Consider the following 19,161-nt stretch of genomic DNA (forward strand, 5'->3'; position numbering starts at 1 on the left):
CATACCATGGGCCTTGAACACAGCCGCAGTTAGGTCACTCGTCTCACTTCCACATCACCAGGCACACTGTAAACACGCAAAGGCGAAGGCATACACATTTTATTCAAATAAAAAAGACTGCTTGTGGGCGCAAGTACAGTTGGACCGTGTATGAGTTACCCGAGCACGGCACAGTGCATCCTCCTGGGCCACGCGGCACTGCCAACACAGCCGCCAACACAAGCGAACTGGGGACACCTATCACAACGGACGCGCCGGCAGCCAGCCGCGGACGCCATCACGGCCGGCCGGCCGGCCGCCGGCAGTTATCGCGCGCCGCCGACGTCGGGAGGGCAGCCGCGGCGGCGGCGGCGGCGCCGCGGTGGCACCTGCGGGGGCACGGGCAAGGGTAACATGCCGTGACGAACGTGATGGTGATCCCAGGAGGACGGAAGTTGTCAGAGAAGTCCCGCCCACCACGCTGTAGTTCCGGAGAACAATGACGTAGCCTCTCACGTAAAGCGATGACATCGCATTCGTGAAAAGCCTGCCTGCCTTAGTAATCAACTCGGCACTGTATTAAGCCACCGCACGTGACTAGTTCAGGTGCCATCTCGCGGCATGAATCTCAACTGACAATTTAGTTCGTTGACACCGCCCATGAAGCGATGGTTAATAGACGGGCCAGAGATCGTTGGCTCTCTTGCTCTACTTCCTTGCGCCTGATTAGCAAAAGACACCGGCAATAGCGATAGCCACAGAACAACAGACGACAGAATAGTCTTACATTACAAAGTCATTCGTCCCGAACAAACAATATGAACGCAAGCTGAATGAGACGTCTTCATTACATAAGCGCGAGATCAACTTTGACGAAACGCCGTCGAGGGTCCAGGAGATTAATGACAAAAGCAAAATATGTGTGGCTGGCTTGGTCTAGCCGCCACCGGTGGTCCGCCGCCGCTCGTACCGACATCCACGCAGGACAGACACTAGCCGGGTCCCGGTCATTCCTCGAGGTCCGGCAGCTCCCCCGTGTCCGAGTCCGAGTCGCTGAGATCGTCCATGCTGGGCTTGGCGCCGTCACCGCCGGCGCCGGCTCCGCCCAGCCCTCCCATCTGCTTCATCATCTGCGGCAGGGCAACAGTGGGCGGTTACGAGACGACTGAGCAGCGTGGCAGTGCCGGAGATGGGCGGTGTGTGCTCAGCTCGTGTAACAGCCGGTGACAGGCGCTGTGAACTCGAGGCAGTGTCCCAATGGTACAAGGGTCGCAGTTCCAGCACAGGCGTGCATGTGTCAGCGACTGCCTTCGCCGAACGTGGTCGAGCGCCAGCAAACAGAAATATTCTAAGGGACCGCGATCACCCACCGTTGTTGTACACTACCGTTACTGTACACAAATTGCAAGGGGCAGGCTGAATGGACCGCCAATCCGAACAACCACAAGGTGTGTACAAAGTCAGTGACATGGGAACCGCAACACACCACTCACCGCCTCCAGGTTCATCTCGTTCTCGGTGTGACATGGGAACCGCACCACACCACTCATCGCCTCCAGGTTCATCTCGTTCTCGGTGTGACATGAGAACCGCACCACACCACTCACCGCCTGCAGGTTCATCTCGTTTTCGGCGGGACGTGAGAACCGCACCACACCACTCACCGCTTCCAGGTTCATCTCGCTCCCGGCGCCATCCTCGTCCTCACTGTCGTCCTCGTCCTTCCATTTGCCGAAGTCAACCTTGAGCCAATGCATCTTGGAAGTCGCCTTGAGCAGACGCGGCCAGTACGGCCCCTCCTCCTTCTTCATCAGCACCAGCTGGATGTTTCGGTCCGAGATCTGCTGCTTAGAGGTCTGTAGCGACATAGAGAACAGGTGACGACTCGGGCGCTCGACCAACATCCGGTGCGCATCGCACCACTCAACAAACACTACTGAACGCTCGGTGTCGGCTCTTACATTTACATCACTGCCAGCCACGTACGTAGCCAAACTTTGCTGATGTGCCAAATGTAATATCTCCTCCAAATACTGCGAATTGCAACAAACCGTGCGAAACCCCTCGAAACCTGAACCATAACACGACGGCTTGTCTTCGCAGAGAACAGAGGCGGGCGGCTTTATATCAAAAGTTGAAAATTCCTAGGCCGATGGCACACCGAACTTTGATGACTGCCCGGTGCGACGCTCCGAGTGTTGTGGCACGAGTATTCCGGACAGGTTGTGAGGTAGGGATATTTCCCGGACAGTTCGAGTTTGGCTTTGTCCACACTGGGACGATTTCGTGAAGCAATACCTGCTCACAAAATAAGCCCAAATGGCGACCCCAGACCGAAGCAGCGGCAGATAGCAAAGCAGAAATAAAAGCTTATCACTAGATACCGGGCTGCCTGGAACAAGCAACAAATTGGAACGGCTGCAAATACCGATAACGCAGCTGACTGCAATGTATATCCAAACGCAAATACCGGATAACGAAACAGGACAGATACCACGCAGTGCAAAGAATCCGGCAAGCAAAGTATTTTGGTGAAATCGAATAGCGATGAAACAGTGTGAAAGAAATGATTGAAACTAGTCCGAAAATTAACTTCAAAATATGAAAACACAACAGTTATTTGCCCCGTTTCGGACCACGGGAAAAAAGTCACTGGGATTAAGTATGGTAAATACCACACCAGATCATAAAAACATGTTATACTGTTATATTGCTAAATTGCAGATGGCAAAAGATCGCTAACGTTGCCCGTTTCTTCAGACTTTGTTTTAAGCAGCAGACAAAGATTATCAATGAGCTACAGCTTCAATAATGTAATGCCTAATAGAACGCCTTCTCCGAATAAAAGCGTGTAAAAGAGCTACTATATAGCTATGAAACAATAAACAACACTTTCCCTGGTTTTTCAGTTAAACACGATGCAAAGACGTTCTTACCAGTCACAACTAAGGCTGAGATCACCATGACGCCAACAGCGTTGTAACTTACTTCAGAGTCTATTGATCCATAAAACTCCATGTCCGCTTCATAGGTCTTCTTGTCAGAACCCCCTGTTCCCTTGAAGTGCAAACGGCTTTCTTCCACCTTGATATCTGCGTCCTTGACATCTTCCACATTTATCGTAAGGAAGATAAGATTGTTTCTTTGCGCCCAAGTCACTGGTGGATGGATGATTCTGAAACAGAGACAGCAATGAACGCGACAGTAACGTGCAGGGCGGGAGCCCGCGTACCACTGACGCACATGTCTTCAGATCTGCCCAGCTCGGACAAAGGTCAGGTGCACCTTAAACCCCAGCAGCCAGGGGCCTCAGAGGACGCACGTAAAAAGCCACAGCTGTCTGGGATCTGAAATCTCGATTTCATGTTGAATATCTTTGACACCAATCTGAGCACTTTGCCAACATTTCTAACAGATGAATTTGAAAAGCTAGTTGGGACACTGGACCCAGTTGTGTCTTTGAAAACTTCTGAGCCATTCTGAGAATGACACTGACAGTTTTTGCAGCTAATTTTAATATATACATACCAATATAAATACACATTTATATGTATATATATATATATATATATATATATATAAATTTGTACTTAAAAATGTACGACCAAGAAAAGGCTGTCATGCGTGGCATGCCCAGTCCATTACAAACATCTTTCGAACGTGGACGCTGTGTAATCACACGATTTAAGCGTCTGTTGGACAAAATCCTGTATATGGCACATTTTGAAGAAGGAGAAGATAGAATATTAAAAACAGTGTTCCTTTTATTTTTCACCTGAGACACTGGCACGAGATGTTGATGACATCTGTCATATGTAAAGTCTCTCATAGTGGTCATGATAATTCACTATCACTGAATTCACTTGGTACCTGGGGGATTCCAGGGCAATGCAACCACGGCCGCACACCCTCAGGTTTCAGAATAAGTGCAGGTGGTCTTCTGAACTGCTATCTGACACCCTGAAGACGTCTGCGCAAATCTTATGACTCATCCGAGTAACGGTCGCTGAGGTAGAGCCTCGGGCAGTTTTAAGAGGTTTTGCTGCACTCTTCTTTGATGGCCCATAACTTGCAGTGGAGCGATTCATAACCCATTCAACTATACATCGATGAGCTTGCAATGGGGCAGACCCACAAATGTGCGCATAAGTGGCGCTTAGAACGCTATATTCACATATCTCTTAACTGAAAAGAGATATCGACATGCGGTCAACGCCAGTCGATTCTATACTTGACTCTTGGCAATAAATTTAGTACGACTGCATAACCGGAGGCCAATGCCAAAGGCATATTCCGGGCCAAACATCAATAAATTGTTTTTGCTTGCGTTTTGTTTAGGTACATTAGCAAAGCTGTTCGATGGCTTCATAGGGCAGAAAATGTGAGCAGAAGCATCCCATTCGCGTACCGATGCCGCCACGGTGCTTGGGAAGTGGGCATGGGGTCTGCCTCGCGACGCCCGTCTTTAGCCACGTTCCGCAAAATGGCAAAATGGTCAAGGGGAGCGAATGTGGGACACCGACCGTCGCGTCGAAGACATAACGCAGTCGTTCTCGAACAAAGGGAAATGCGCAGCCGTGGTCAGTTGGCGACCAGACTGTGAAGTGTTGGAGCAACGGGCAAAGAGCAGTGCTTTGAATTTGCGAGATACCGCGCCAATCACATTTTTGCTGCGACTCTTACTTGTGGCACAAGAGCAAAACAGCGAAAGAATTGGTAAAACCATCCGATCAACTCATCCAGAGTATAATGACCCAAGACTTACAGCTTATGACGTGATACGCATAAATCGTCGGATAATGCTAACATAGGGCCCGAACAGCCCGCCAGCACTAACAGGAAGCGGCTCAATTTCTGTCATGCTTCAATCAAGCGATTCAAGCAAAGGTGATGCCGAATCAACTGGATGGGTCGGCTCGTCTTTGGAAGCTAGTGTCAGCCGGCAAGACACCGAGTCAGTGACGCTGTTTCTAGATGTCGCCACCGGCCAAAGCAAGCGTTCAATGTCGTCTTTTTCCAGCAACTGGTTTCAAAGCGGTTTGATATGTTATGAGACAACGCCTAAATGCCTATTATCTAAATGATAAACGTGTAGCGAGTTTAACGTGATCGTAAACATCGGCCTCGCATCATAACCTTAAGGGGCAAGAAATGTAGTGCTAATCTTATATAGCGTTCGACCTTTGCGCCTTAAATGTCCTCGTATGTGTTTGTTTTCGCGTCTCCGCGCAGTTATTAGTTGCTGATTATTACTTGAAAATCTGACCCAATGTGAAAGGACGGCGCTAACTGCTGCACCGAAAGTAGAAAATTCGATTATCCGCGGAATACGGTTTGTCAATACCTTCTACAAATGTATCTGCAGGAGCAGTTTTGTCAAAGTGCACTAAATATGCAGACGTGCCTAGTTTTATCTGCATATGAAAGCATCAACACCACCGATTTCTATTTACAAAAGGGTGAACCCGGGACAAAAACGGGCGGCACGGGTCAGAAAGCTCAAACATCAAACATCTCTCTGAAGAGGAAGCTGCAACAGACGCTCAACGCTGACCTGAAGCGATGACGAAAGCTACCATTGACCCTGAGTGGTCGGTCTGACAGGACCGTTACTGTGAGAGGCACACGCAATTTCGCCGACTCTCGCCCATGAATCCTTCAGACTACACTCGTTCGCGAGTTGTCTACAGACCACGGCGGAAGGGAAGTAAAAATTACTAGTGAGCATGTAGCGACTGCAGGCATTTGGCTGGGCTCTGTCGCCGAATCCCCTCACTACGGAAGTCGGCGGTCACTGGTCTCTAGAAACACGCTGCACTGTGCACATGTCGATGTTTGATTTGAGCATCGTAAAACACAACAGTTACCTATATTGTACTGTATTGTTGCATTGTTGCAACAGTCAACAGCGCTGTAGTCCAGGGGAGGTGCATCCTGGTGTGTGAAATACATTCCTCGTGACCAACTTTCATTTTGTGCCGACATGAGCGTGCAGCAACTGGAACAGTGACAGCAGCTTCTGCTTCACATTAAGTGAGATGACCCCATCCTCGGTCATCTTATGAGTCCGGCCTTGCACTGACTGTTTCCGATGCGTCAGAAACATTCATAAAGCACAGCAGGATAATGCCGCTAAGCGCTCCCCTTCGGTAGAACTACTCAATCTGTGTACACGATCTTACCAATGATCTTGATCTTGAACTAGAATCTAAGCATGCCTAGATGCTTGCTCAGAATCACTTATCCAATAAATTGTCATTAACCGCATCTCGATACCTTTCTCCACACAGTTCAGAGATATCGAGAGGAGCATACACTGCTTATTATTACATTTATCGCTTAGAATAATGTAAACAATCGACTGACACTGACAGCACATCGATACCTTCATTCAATGCGGAGATAGTGTTCGAAGCGCCACCTATACACACTTTTGCGAGGCTCAAAAAAGCACTTCATAGGTAAGTCATTATTGATATATTTATGGCAAGGTTATGGATAGAAGTGTATTTGACGTCCAGATAAATAAATATCTTTCCGTGCCAAAGCCAAGATATTTCACGTAAGAAAGGGTCACTACATCACAAACAAGAAATCTCAAGAATCAAGCATTTCGAGATTGCCCCAAGTTTTGTCGCATCATTGCAAGTTCACTCATGCATACGTTTATGGGATTTAAGCCATTCCGCTGCAAGTTATGGGCCATCAAAGAAGGGTTTGCAGCAAGACTTCTCAAAAACTGCCCGAGGCTACAACTCAGTGACCGTTGTTTGGCGAGATATAATATTGGTACAGTCCTCTTCAGAGCCTCAGACTACCCATTAACGAAGTTTCATCTTTTTTTAAACATTGAGGGGGTGCAAAATTCGGAATTTTTTGCTGTTTTGTCCTGGAATGGCCCACCAGTGAACATGACGTGGCCTAGGGGGGACACCTGCTCCAAGTTACATTATGTGGGAGCAAGTGGCGTCGAGTGCATATTCAACATGAAATGAAACCATGCCTGAACCCAAATGAACTTGACATTAGCTCAACAAGACGGCTGTAGCTGTGAGCCATACAAATGAGGACTTCAGAACTCACAGTTAAAATTAAATAACAATACAGTAATGTGCATAACAAAAGCTTCATCATACCAAGATAGTTCAAACCTGTTCCAGAAAAAAGCTAAGGGACCACAGCCAAGGAGAATATCTTGGTGGCTCAATTCGTCGGGCAGGGTCTGACAGGCTGTCATGTGGGAGGTCTCAGGTGACTTAGAAGGGAAGACTTGAGGAGCTGTTCCAGTGATGCCTCAGATACCATCTCAAACAGCTGTTGGGTCCTTCCTCAAAATTTGCTGAGCCCTTCCTAAACATTCGCTGGATAACATAAGTTGCTCAGTGCATTAGCGAGGAACATTAGACACATAGATAAGATGGTAGCATTAGCCTTATTCCTCAGAAAAACCAGGAGAATGGAAATATAGTTAGGTTGATATTTCAGGCAACATGCCTTTCTGAAAACAATAGCAGAAGATTGGTTGCTATCATTTTGAGAAAGTTATACTTCTTATCTTTAGGTAATATTCTGCTATTGTTTTGAGAAAGGCATGTTGGCAAAAAAATCAACCAACTATATCTCCATTCTCCTGGTTTTTCCAGATAAGGCTAATGCTACTCGCTTATCTATTTTCTGGATCATTTTGACTCCACACTGAAATTTATATGACCTTAAGTAGCAAATTTTCAGCATCTGCTGTGAAAACTTAGTTCTTACTGTAGCCAAAATATCTTTCATCATTTGGTTCAGGCTCAAATTATAACCTCTTTGTTGAGGTAAGTTGGTCACATTTTTATCCTAGATGTTTGCTTCTTACAGGGGGCATTCACATTTCTGAGTTTTGAACTGAAATGACCATTCTGAAGATTATTCAGTACAGGTCCCAGCCTTGTCCTTCTGAGCACCTAAGCCCCTGTAGTTTCTGAGCTACACACACATGTGGAGGCATCCAGACTAATAATAGGAGACTTTTTCAATGTCATCATGGCATCCATGGTGCCATATAATCATTAAGATGCTGCCATTCTACTGGCCACATTCTATTCACCAAGAAAAAGATAATTGATGAGTTGTCTATATCTGGCATTTGTGAGCACAATTTCCAGATATAACAGCCATCAATTGGCTCCTAATGAATGTTGTGGGAAGTATAATGACACAATGAAGTATTAAGGAGAATATTTGCTAAACATACACATAGTTTGGTCTCCATAGCTCCTCAAGTCCTGTAAACTCTATTCTAAGAATTTTCATCCAGGATAGGTAATTCCCCACTGTCATATCACTTGTTGACTTGTTTCCACCAAATAAATTATGTGCCCAAAGCTTTCCAAGGTTATCTGATGCAAGTACCCTGTGATTGCAAACCAAGAGAGTAATCTGGCCATACTGGCAGGATCTCACATAGATACCATACTATGCATCCCATTAATAATCAATGGGTACTTTATGTTGATGGCTCAGTGCACAGCTATACAACACTATTGCATCCACCAGAGCTTACAAATACACACTTCTCACACTAGAAAACCACATATAAAACACAAGTTACAAACAACTAGTATAGCCTGTTACTTTAATAGCCACATGGATTACATTTGATAAATTTTCCATCTAGCTCTATGATTGCCAACTCAGGCAAAAAAACATAGCTAATACAAAGGAAACCAAAGGCCCAATGCAAGGGAAATGCAGTCAATTATATGCTGTGTAAAAATGAGTATTCCAGCCTCACTCTCAGGGAGCTATGGGAATTGTGTGATGTCCATTGAGAACACTATCCCACCTGTCAGTTTGCTTTTGATACTACATGGACTTTTCATCACATGGGACAGTGACATAATTTACCTTCTTTCCCATGTCTATGCTGGACAACACAAGTTACTTTTTCCCTTTTGTTGATGAAAAGTAGTAGTAGTAGTCATAAATCACAGCTTTCTTGTGTATCCATATAGTTAGAATATTTCAGCAAGAACTTTCAAGCAAACCTTAGGCATGCATCAGGACAAACAAGCAGGCTTGGATCCTAATTGGACCATGATCAGATATGTATGTCTGGCATGATCATATATGCTGCTTTTTCCCATGATGCCACCTGCCTCTTGTCATCAACTGAGTAAAAAATGCATGCTTGACAATCCAGTGAGCACCATGAGCAGTTATGCTGAACATGTCCAACACAGCAGTGACATCCCAGCAATGGTGATGGTGCATGCAGGGTATATTTAATAACCCATAATATGGAATAATCATGACCAATTTCAGTGCAAAAACATCCAAGGTTTTGAGAAGCTTTGATCCTAAGCAGTTTAAGGCAAAAATACTCTCCAAATTTTTCAAGCAGAAATAATTTGAAAATCCAAACTAATTTGGCTTGACATCACATTGCTGAATGCAGCATATATTTTTCTACATGGTAAATGTCAAAAGCAAACATCCAGCACAGCATTCCTTTTACTTGCAAGACTTTGCCACCATAGCTACTAGTAGATCTGTCACAGAAGATACCCAATACAATGCAAAGTATTTCTTGAATGTACCTTATGACGAATACCAAGGTAATGATCAGCAGAGAATCGTGACAACAGCACACTCACACCCATTAAGTTATAACTAAAATGAAGTTCCACTTCAATTTGGTCTATACCTATCACCTTATCCGCCAAACAGGCCCATCCTTGCTCTCCCACTACATTCGCTTAAGCACACAATCTTACTCACCCTGTGCTTGCCATTTCCGCGGTAACCATAACACGCGGCCAGTGACGCTTCGCAGTGCAGCCGAAAACCCCAATTCGTCACGCGGATATTCTACAGCCCGGCGACGATCACCGCGCGAACCAAACGTTGCCCCGCGATATCCCACGCGGCGGGATGTAATGCCGGTAATGCCCTCTAGAATGTTCTCTGCGCGTTGAGCGCGTCCTCGAGAATATTTAGTACGAATTTATACTAAGAGGGGTATGGTGTTTAGTACCGATTTGTTTTAAAATCTGCGGAGTATAGTACGTAGAGATAAGAAACAGCGACAGTTCCAAGCTGAGAGTTGGGAGATTCCAGGATCAACAATATGGTGTTTGCTGCTGAGGAATAACAATAACGAAACAGCTTCGATACATCCTGCCTTGGCGATCTTGACTTTGGAAGGGCCGTAACCTCTCCGAAAGAGTCTAACTCTATTCTTAAAGATCTGGATATTATGCCAGTTCGGCAAAAGAATTGTACTGCAGTAAAACTCTGTTACCTTGAAAGTTGTGACAAAGCGCCGTCATATACTATTTTCTCTCACAATAATATATATAAAAGCAAAATTGATGGTGTGAAGCGTCATAGTTAAGTGAGTATCTGGATCTAATGGCTCGAGTGTAGTACTTGTGAACGACGCAACTAAACGCAAAACGGCGCTTTCGCATTGTCGTCCAACGACGTTAATTTGCGACACAGGAGCCCAGGAGACCAGAATGACTGAGTTCCAGGCATTTTAGAGGGATCTTTGTCTCCATAGATGTTGGATATAAGTAATCGTAATAAACCTTAAAATCAGGCTTATCGCGCTCAAGTGTTCGTAGATATATTTTACCCGTATGTGTACGACCAGGGGCCCCCGAATTTCCAATGATACATTGGCCAAAGGTGGTTGTTGAGATGGTGCTAATATCGCAATTGCTGTTTGTAAAGAGGACGCCTTGGATAGCAATCTTGCTATCAGCTATCAGCTATCGGTTATGAAAGCAGTCGCACGATTAGTCACCCGCAGTCACCCGACCGTCACAGCCAGGGTGTACGTAGATGATTTTCTGTTCGTGGTTAAAGAGCCTGCATCGCTTCTACCAATACTGGCCTTGCTTCAGTCCTGGGGTATCAATATTAACTATCTCAAAGGCGTGCCGACACCCTCGACAGCAACAAAATCTTCAGGTCTGCACGCAAATTTCGCTAGCGGCGTCATCCATGTCCCCCCGGACCAACAATCACGTGCGCTTCGTACCATAATGAAATCCTCCTATAAGTCGCTGAACCTCCGCCAAAGATTGGCTGGATATGTTAACTTTATAAGATCAGGGGTCGGACTCCCACTCCAGATCTTATGATAAATATTGAAAGGTGACTGGGCTACAACGAATCGGGCCATGGTGCATGATGCCATGGTTTATAGACCACTCGCTATACCATGACGGGTTCAGGAAGCATACGCAGTGGATCGTTTCAGGCGCAACATCGTATGCCCTAGACTGCGCCAACCCATCTGGTCGATTGTCTCAGAAACTGACTAGCTACCTACCTATTCACTACGCGTAACTGGCTGCCGTGAGCTTCGCAACGACGATCACGCCGGCCCAAACCAAAATATACGTCGACAACGCGGCAGCCCTATCAAACACACACAAGGCCGGTGTCCGGCGCCGTGGATGCCAATTGTCACTCATGTAATATACAATCGACGTTGTAGCATAAGGAAAGTAAACACACTGAACAGCTCCGCGGGCAAGCCGTCACGCTGGTAATCCGGGTCCGGCACCTACCAATACTTACTAACCTAATATAAGCATATGTGTTCACGTTGCCAGTCAGGCCCAACGCCAGCCTGCCGTGCGGCAGCTCGGTCGCGAGACTGCGTCCTCGCTAACAACGCTGCAAGACAGGCCCGCACCGTACTGCGGTGAACATCGCGGCTAGGTCAACGACGGGCAGCTGTTACGCAGCCAGATACGGGCATATGGAGCAAGGATAGTAACATAACATTAATTTTGGGTTTTCATGGCAAATGACTTTCACGGACACAAGAGCCATTTCATTTTCATTATTCTATCCCTTCTCAATGTTTCCTCGTGTGACAAAAAGCATGGATGGCCAACACTCCAGCACGCATAAGAGCTTGTAGCAGTCGAGGCTCAGTCATCCAGATACCGGTTCGCCCTGATCGTGTTAGATAGGAGAACGAAGTAGGCACAGAGTACAAACCACCGTTTAGCGTTGGATACTTAACTATACTCATAGTATAAAGGACAAAGTTACAAAACAACTCTATGGCCCGAAACCTTACATACTTTCCTCTGGACACGCCAGTGGTGGTATACAACATTTCATCTTCTGGTTAAAGCGAAATTTGGCTCTGAAATGCTCGAGGGCATCTATCATTGCGCATCAACGTTGTTGTGATGGTGACGCCTCACATTTTTAGCAAAATGCGTCGGTAATTGATTCAGTTGATTAGCACACTAGCAAAGGGAATGCCAATTGTCCACGATTTGTGCGTTCTTTTTGTTACGCTGGTAAATTGCGGCACATACATGGAAGCTGTGACAAAACAGCACTAACCATGCGCGCATACGCATATGCGTGCACAATACACACATATTCGCAGCAGCGAGATCAAGATACGGATGGAGAACGAGAGCAAGAGTCGAAGAACCTGAGCGAGGGGGATAGAGGGGGAGGGAGGTAAAGAGGGGGGGGGGGGGGAGAGAGAGAGAGAGAGAGGACTCACATAGTGTGACTTTGATATCAGCGCAAATGTAATGTAGCCATGTGCTGCACCCATCGCACCCGATCACTCGTGCCTCACAGACTTTCTGGCAGACCGCGTATTCCCAGTGATGAAGCACTGCGTGCTATCGGCAAACATGGGATCATTGCAACTGGCTCAGGCGGAGGGCTTCAATTCGGTGACATTGACTGAAGACGGTTGGACCTTACCAGCTAGTCCTATGGGTATGCCATACGCGAATAATTGCGTCTCTTGAACAGTGAGAGCCCAACATGGCCATCCAAAGTGTTTGACGTAGCCCGGTAGGAAGCACCCATTCTTGACTTTTTATTCTCATCTACCTTTTTGTTCAGGGGCATTCCGGCGGGTTGGCCTCGCTCAACATGGGTAAAGTTCAAGCTTAACACACGTGCTCTTGCAAGTGTCATACTGGTCTGGCTGGGGCAAAAACTCGCAGACGTAAGTGAAGTGGCATGCCATACCTATGCCTTTTCGTATCAGCTGTGTCTTACTGAACGATTCCAGCTTCAGGTGTGCCTCCCTGGTCATAATGATGCGCAATGAGCAGAGCGAATTGGTGCTCGCAAGCTTCAAGCACGGGGAAAGAATGACGTCCACCAAGCTAACGTTCAGATCATCCGCAGCGATCAGACGGCTGGGGTCCGCATCGCGCAGAACCCGTCATGTAATTGAGGCTTTACGACGCACTCAGCTGCTGAGGCTACATGGCGCCGCCTGCCGCTCACCCTGGGTGGGAGGGCGGGCACCGCGGGGAATCGAAACCCGTATCTCTGTTTTCCCAGACGCGCAGCGGTTGACGCAGACGCGTTAACCACTACCATAACGGCACCTCCGTGGATTACCTCCTCCAAGCGTATGTGTATCAAGATGGCTGGAATAGAACAACGCAGAGGCTGGGTGTTCGTATTTCCAGACCAATTACAGATGTACACATGCACTGGACGTGATTTTAGTCTCTGGGTGTGGAGTTGCCTTGAATAGGTAGGTCTGCGCGTTGCTCCCAGTCAATACCTCAATGGCCACCAATAGATTACGTCACGCTTACGTTTTGGCTCCTTTGAACACTGATCCAACCTGTTTACGTGGCCGATACGTTGGAAAAAAAAATCTATTCCCGCCATGGTTGTCCTGTGTTAACCGTAGCGTCCGAAAAAGCTGGCGTCCGTTTAGCACCTGGGTTGAGTTAGAGCCATGCCATAAGAGGAACCCACTAGTATCAGGCTAAAGCCATTTCAAGGATTTATACTTTTGAGCATATCGTTACACTGTCTTACGGGGCAGTATTGTTCCGTGACCCACTTTCATGATTGTAGGTGGCTGCCTTCTAGCAGGTCCGTCATCATTTCTAGCCGGCCAACGTTTTGTTGTTCCATTGCATCAGCGATCGTGGATTTTCCCCGTCTGCATTTTCTTCGCGAGCTTTTTAAAACAGGGAAGTTGGGCTGACGGTCATTGGTTCAGCCCTGCGGTCGGGGCTGTGGGGAATGCACCCTTGACATCTCGAGGATACCAAGATGAGCTTTCCACTCCTTGATGTCGGTGCCAGATAGGGTTTCAACCATGGCCATCAACCGCGTGAGGCAGTTTTGCAAACCTTGGAGTCCAATCTTGTCGGTCGGATTTACAACAGAGATTCCAGTAATTATACATAGGACATGCATTACGTGACATTTTCTTCAACACTCATATATCACTCTATCACTGAAGTATACTCATGCTATGCATTAGGTATGCCGTCCGCTCTATCAGTCTTACTTCTGGTAATTGGCCGCTGACGAGCGCCGGAGGATTGCGTGCAACCACACGTGCACGCGCACACGCGCGTGCGCACGCACGCACACACACACACACACACACACCGACATACGCATATACACGACATAGAATACATCAACACACAGATGCTTTACCCGTCAACTCCATTTGAAATGCTGGTGGCACGCGTAGGTGGTCTCGGCGGGTGAAATGCTTGTAGCGCCTGCTGCTGAATTTCATTGAGATGCCCCAGTGATCGCCGTTCTTCACCCTCACGTGAGATGTGCAAATCACCGCTAGAACAGCACGACCCTTGAGTTTTGAAATGACGTTGTCCCTGCTTGATGCATGCGGACCAGACCTTGGTGAGCTACAAACGTGGCGAAATCATTGCTAGTGCAGCACAATTGGACACATCTAAAGCAAGCTTAAAACAGATCAAAAATGTAATATTGTTGTTTGTTGTTGTTGATTGGAGTTTTAGGGCGCGCCGACTACTGTGGTCATTTTGCGCCCATAACAGCAAAATGATTTCCTACAACGGTAAATGGCTAAAAAATATGTATTAGAAATGAAAACCGCTGAATTGTGACAGAAACGCGTCATCATTGATGTGCGAATACGTGAACCCATAATAACATCTTGATACGAAATTTTTGGCAACCTAAAAACTTCCTACACGCGGTATGGGACTATTCAGGCAGGTGTATATAAAGTGCAGAACTTAACATGTGATACGGGACCGCATTCAATGTACATTTTACGGGCTCAGAGGCGCCATCATATACAAAACACGCAGAGTCCAGCTTGGAGCGTATCAGTGAACGGCATAACAATAAGAGTTTTCCGATCTGCTCCGTAGAATGTTCGTGCCACGCATTTCGACATGTTCAGGGTCTTAAAACACTTGTCACGCAGAATGATAAGATGTTCCTTGTAGGTCAAACGCTTATCAAAATGTAATTTCAAAAACCGTGCCGCCGTATTGCGGAGGATCGACTGTCCAAAAAGCTTAAGTACCATGTCGGGACACTGGTGCCGGCGTCGACGAAAGTGGACGGGGACCGCCTTCGAGGTCGAAAACCGTAACCCGTTGAGCATGCTCCATCTTTTTAAGCGAGCCACAGCCAACTGCAACTGGCGCGACATGGACGCTGCCGTGGCAGAGCTGCACCAGATGGCGAGGTCATCAACAAAAAGCGAGCGGCCCATCGCCTCGGGAAGACTGTCCCCAACATCATCTATCATGACGGCAAACAACGCAACGCTTAGAACACTGCCCTGGGTATTCCGTTCTCTTGGGTGTATCTTTTAGAGCATACGGAACCAACACGGACGCAGAAGAAACGGTCAGCAAGAAAGTTCGCAAGAAAAGTACCCCTAGCTCCGCGTATGCCATACTGGAACAGGTTTCTTAAGATGCCATATCGCCAGGTGTTGTCGTAAACCCTTTCAATATCGAAGAACACCGCTCCTACGTGTTGCCTTTCCCTAAAAGAAACGCGCACAGTTGAGTCCAAGGCTAAAAGATGATCAATGGTGCTACGGTTTTTCCTGAAACGACACTGCGCGTTCGAGAACATATCGTTGCTTTCTAAAAACCAAGCCAATCGTGTCTGAACCATCCGTTCCACGAGTTTGCACATAGAGGTCAGCGCAGTTGGACGGTGGTCCGATGGATGCTTCCCATTCTTACCAGGCTTCAGCAACGCAACTATTAGCGACTCCCGCCAAGACGTGGGGAACTCTCCTGTCTCCCACAAATGGTTGAATGCCACCAACATAGCTTGTGTTGCTGTTGGTGGAAGTCGCCGGAGCATATCATTATGAATGGAATCCGGGCCTTCCGCCACGCTGCGCAGAGTTAATGGCAGCCATCAGTTCAAACATTGTGAAAGGTTCGTTATATGAAAACTCTTCGGCTGTATGAAAGTTTATCTGGGCTGCTTTGCAAAGAGCACGATGGCGTATGAAATCAGGAGCGGCAGTTGTCCGCCCACAACGCTTCGCGAACGCACGAGCCATATCGTTCGCCACCTTAGATGGGTCCAGTACGTGGCCATCCCTATGAAGCACGGGGTGCGGCACTGAGGAGTGTTGGCCTGCTAAACGCTTCACCCGCGCCCGAACCACCGAAGCCGGCGTTTGGCAATTTAGCTGGCCCACATATAAACGCTGAGCGGTACGCTTGGCTTCCAAGATAGTACGTCGGTACATACGATAGTACGACGTACGTCCGCCCGAGCTCGTCGAAAAGCGATTAAGTTGTCCGTAGTGCTGTGCTGATCGAAGTCTCGCAGGGCTTTTTTACGCGCACGTATAGCGTCGCGACACTGATCCGTCCACCACGGAACAGGGGGCCGACGTGGGGCACCGGATGTACGTGGTACGCTTTCTTCTGCCGATCGTAAGATTGTGGAGGTAAGTTCCTCTATCGATGCGGGCACATCCGCCGAAACGGAAGCCAACCTGGTTTCCACCCGTGCCTGAAATTCATCCCAGTTAGCCTTTCTAAGATTCCACCGTTGTGGCCTGGAACCGAGAGCTGCTCCGTTCTGGTAGCGCAACCAGATGGGGTAGTGGTCACTACCAAGAGTCGTTGTCAACAGACCATGCCAGGTGTACCGCCAGTTGGGGGCTTGCGAAACTCGGGTCCAGCGCCGATGTCTGACCTGACGGTAGCGTCATGTGAGTTCGGGTCCCGGTATTTAAAAGACAGATTCATCATGTAAAAAAATCGCAAAGCCCGAGTGTTGGTCTGGGCGCAACCCCAAGATGTGTGGTGAGCACTGAAGTCACTCACCAAAAGAATAGGCGGGGGAAGCTCGGCCACCAGAAATCTCATTTCTGTCGTCGGAAATGGAGTACCAGGAGGTAAGTAAAGCGAGTGGACGGTTATTGCACGACGCCCGAAAAACACCTTAGCTGCAACAGCTTGCAGGTCCGAGTGTAAGACAACGCGTTGGACGGAGACACTGTGGTGGACAGCCAAAAGAACTCCGCCGTGTGCAGTTGGATCAGCTGGCATATCTCGACGCATTACGGCGTAGCTCGGGATACTAAAATGAGAGCCAGGTACCAGTTTGGTCTCCTGCGAGCGGGCCATGGCCGGACAGTGCTGATTCAGAATGACTCTGAGATTGTGTAGACTAGTTCTCACGCCCCTGCAGTTCCACTGTAAGATACTTCTCACAAAGCGAAGAAGTGAGGGCGGCCATTACACACCTAGCTCACCAGCACAGCGCGCAGAATATCACAGTCAATACGCCTGCAAGGGGGCGTACTAAAAAAGGGGTCAAAATTACAATTTAAGACACGAAACGGTTCAAAAGAACTGGGCTGCGCCTGTTGCAGGACCGGAAATCTCGGTCTGAGAGTTACGGCTCAATTCCGTAGGGCGGTGCTCCACTCTGGGCCGAATCCTTGGGCTTCCTCCGTCGGATGAAGACGGAGGACCGGCTGGGGGGCGCTTTGTGCCAGCGTGCCCACTCCTGGGTGGTGGAGGGGGAAGACCCATGGATGGGGCCGTGCCACACATTTGAGGACCAGCGGGAGGCTCCACTGGTTTTCTGGGCGATGGAGCGCCGCTGCGGGGGACGGACTTCTTGCCCGCCCCAGGCATACGGTTCGCCGCCTTTGCCCGTTCTTGTTCGGCCAGGCGTGCCTGTCCGCCTCGTGCCGCTCCAACGTTTATATCGCCAGCCTGCATGCGTTCGCTAGTGGTGTCGAAGGTGATAAAGGCAGCGGAGCACACGAAGCGGAGGCGGACGAGGGTGGCGAGGAAACCGATGCGGAGGCCGGTGGAGCCCGCGGGCCACGGCCATGCCGGACCACCGTCCAGCCCTCCTCTCCGGCAGGAGACCGTGGAGCCGGGGAGTCGGCAACATGCAGGGTGCCGACCGGCCAAGCGCCGGGATGGAGCAGGGGGCTTAGCCCGGACGCCAACATCCGCCACAATTTGGTCGGCCGGCGAGAAGGGAGTCCGGACTGCTGACTGGGAGTCCGGTGTACGCGCTGATGGTACAAGAGTGAGACCAAACGATCTCAAGAGTCCCACGAACTGAATGACAGTCATCTGCTTCGATGACGTTGTTGTGCGGCAAAGCAGTTTTCACTTTCGATGCATACGAGAGATTAGGATGACTCGCGTCATGCTCGCTCTGGCCTCTCGGAAATATGTTTTTGGACGTTTTTAGCAAAAGTACCTCCTTTTCTCTCACGAACGCTGGACATGTGTGGTCAAACACAGTGTGTGGTGTTTGGTCCTTACCACAGTTGACGCAATAAGGCTGGTCAGCGGTGCAGTTGTCACTCAGGTGGGTGGTGGACGAACACTTGCTGCACACTGGATTATGGCGACAATGGGGTTTCGTATGGCCGAACCGTTGACATTGGAAACAGCGCATTGGGTTGCGAACAAAAGGACGGACTTTCGCGCGGGCATAGCCCACACGGATGTCCGATGGTAAATCTGGACGATTGAAAGTGAGAATGATGTTGTTGGTAGCATTAAGTTCTCCTCCTCTCCTGACCAGGACTCTACGCGCGGCGGCTGCGCCGAACTTCGAAATCTCCTCGACGATTTCGCTCTCACTTACATCACGAAGGTCAAAACAATTTACGACGCCTCTAGATGAGTTTTTTTAGTTGTATGGTGTTATTGTCAAAGCCACGGTTTTGTCATGTTTCCCGTTCTTATCACGAATGTTATAAATGAACTCCTTTGCTTCCAATGCACGCTTAGCCTCCATACTACTAGCGATCTCTACCCCGATGTTGCCATCCCTCAGCTTGTCACATCTCGTGATAACTCCAAACTTGCCACAGCCGTTGTGTCGTTGGAACGGCGACAGGGTGGAAAGATTTACATCTCCGCT

At 48.3% G+C, this 19,161-nt stretch overlaps 1 protein-coding gene across 1 annotated transcript; it reads right to left on the minus strand.

Annotated features, from left to right (window-relative positions):
- Positions 1 to 81: 81 nt before the first annotated feature.
- On the minus strand, positions 82 to 9,901 carry LOC119110470 (co-chaperone protein daf-41). The gene is made up of 4 exons (XM_037234307.1): positions 9,742 to 9,901; positions 2,968 to 3,154; positions 1,644 to 1,835; positions 82 to 1,109 (listed from the first exon to the last, which is right to left on the minus strand). The coding sequence occupies exons 1-4, from the start codon at positions 9,768 to 9,770 to the stop codon at positions 987 to 989; spliced, it is 531 nt and encodes a 176-aa protein (XP_037090202.1). The 5' UTR covers positions 9,771 to 9,901; the 3' UTR covers positions 82 to 986.
- Positions 9,902 to 19,161: the final 9,260 nt, after the last annotated feature.

Source organism: Pollicipes pollicipes, unplaced genomic scaffold (genome assembly GCF_011947565.3).
Source record: "Pollicipes pollicipes isolate AB1234 unplaced genomic scaffold, Ppol_2.1 Scaffold_7231;HRSCAF=8579_pilon_pilon_pilon, whole genome shotgun sequence".
Classification (NCBI taxonomy): Eukaryota; Metazoa; Arthropoda; class Thecostraca; order Pollicipedomorpha; family Pollicipedidae; genus Pollicipes; species Pollicipes pollicipes.

Bases quoted from the DNA above. Each gene is read 5' to 3' on its own strand.
- LOC119110470 (XM_037234307.1), bottom strand. From the start codon at position 9,770: ATGGTTACCGCGGAAATGGCAAGCACAGG. The intron at 1,836-2,967 runs GTAAGTTACAAC...ATGTCGCTACAG, and splicing joins ATGGATCAATAGACTCTGAA to ACCTCTAAGCAGCAGATCTC. The intron at 1,110-1,643 runs GTGAGTGGTGTG...GCCCTGCCGCAG, and splicing joins GCGAGATGAACCTGGAAGCG to ATGATGAAGCAGATGGGAGG.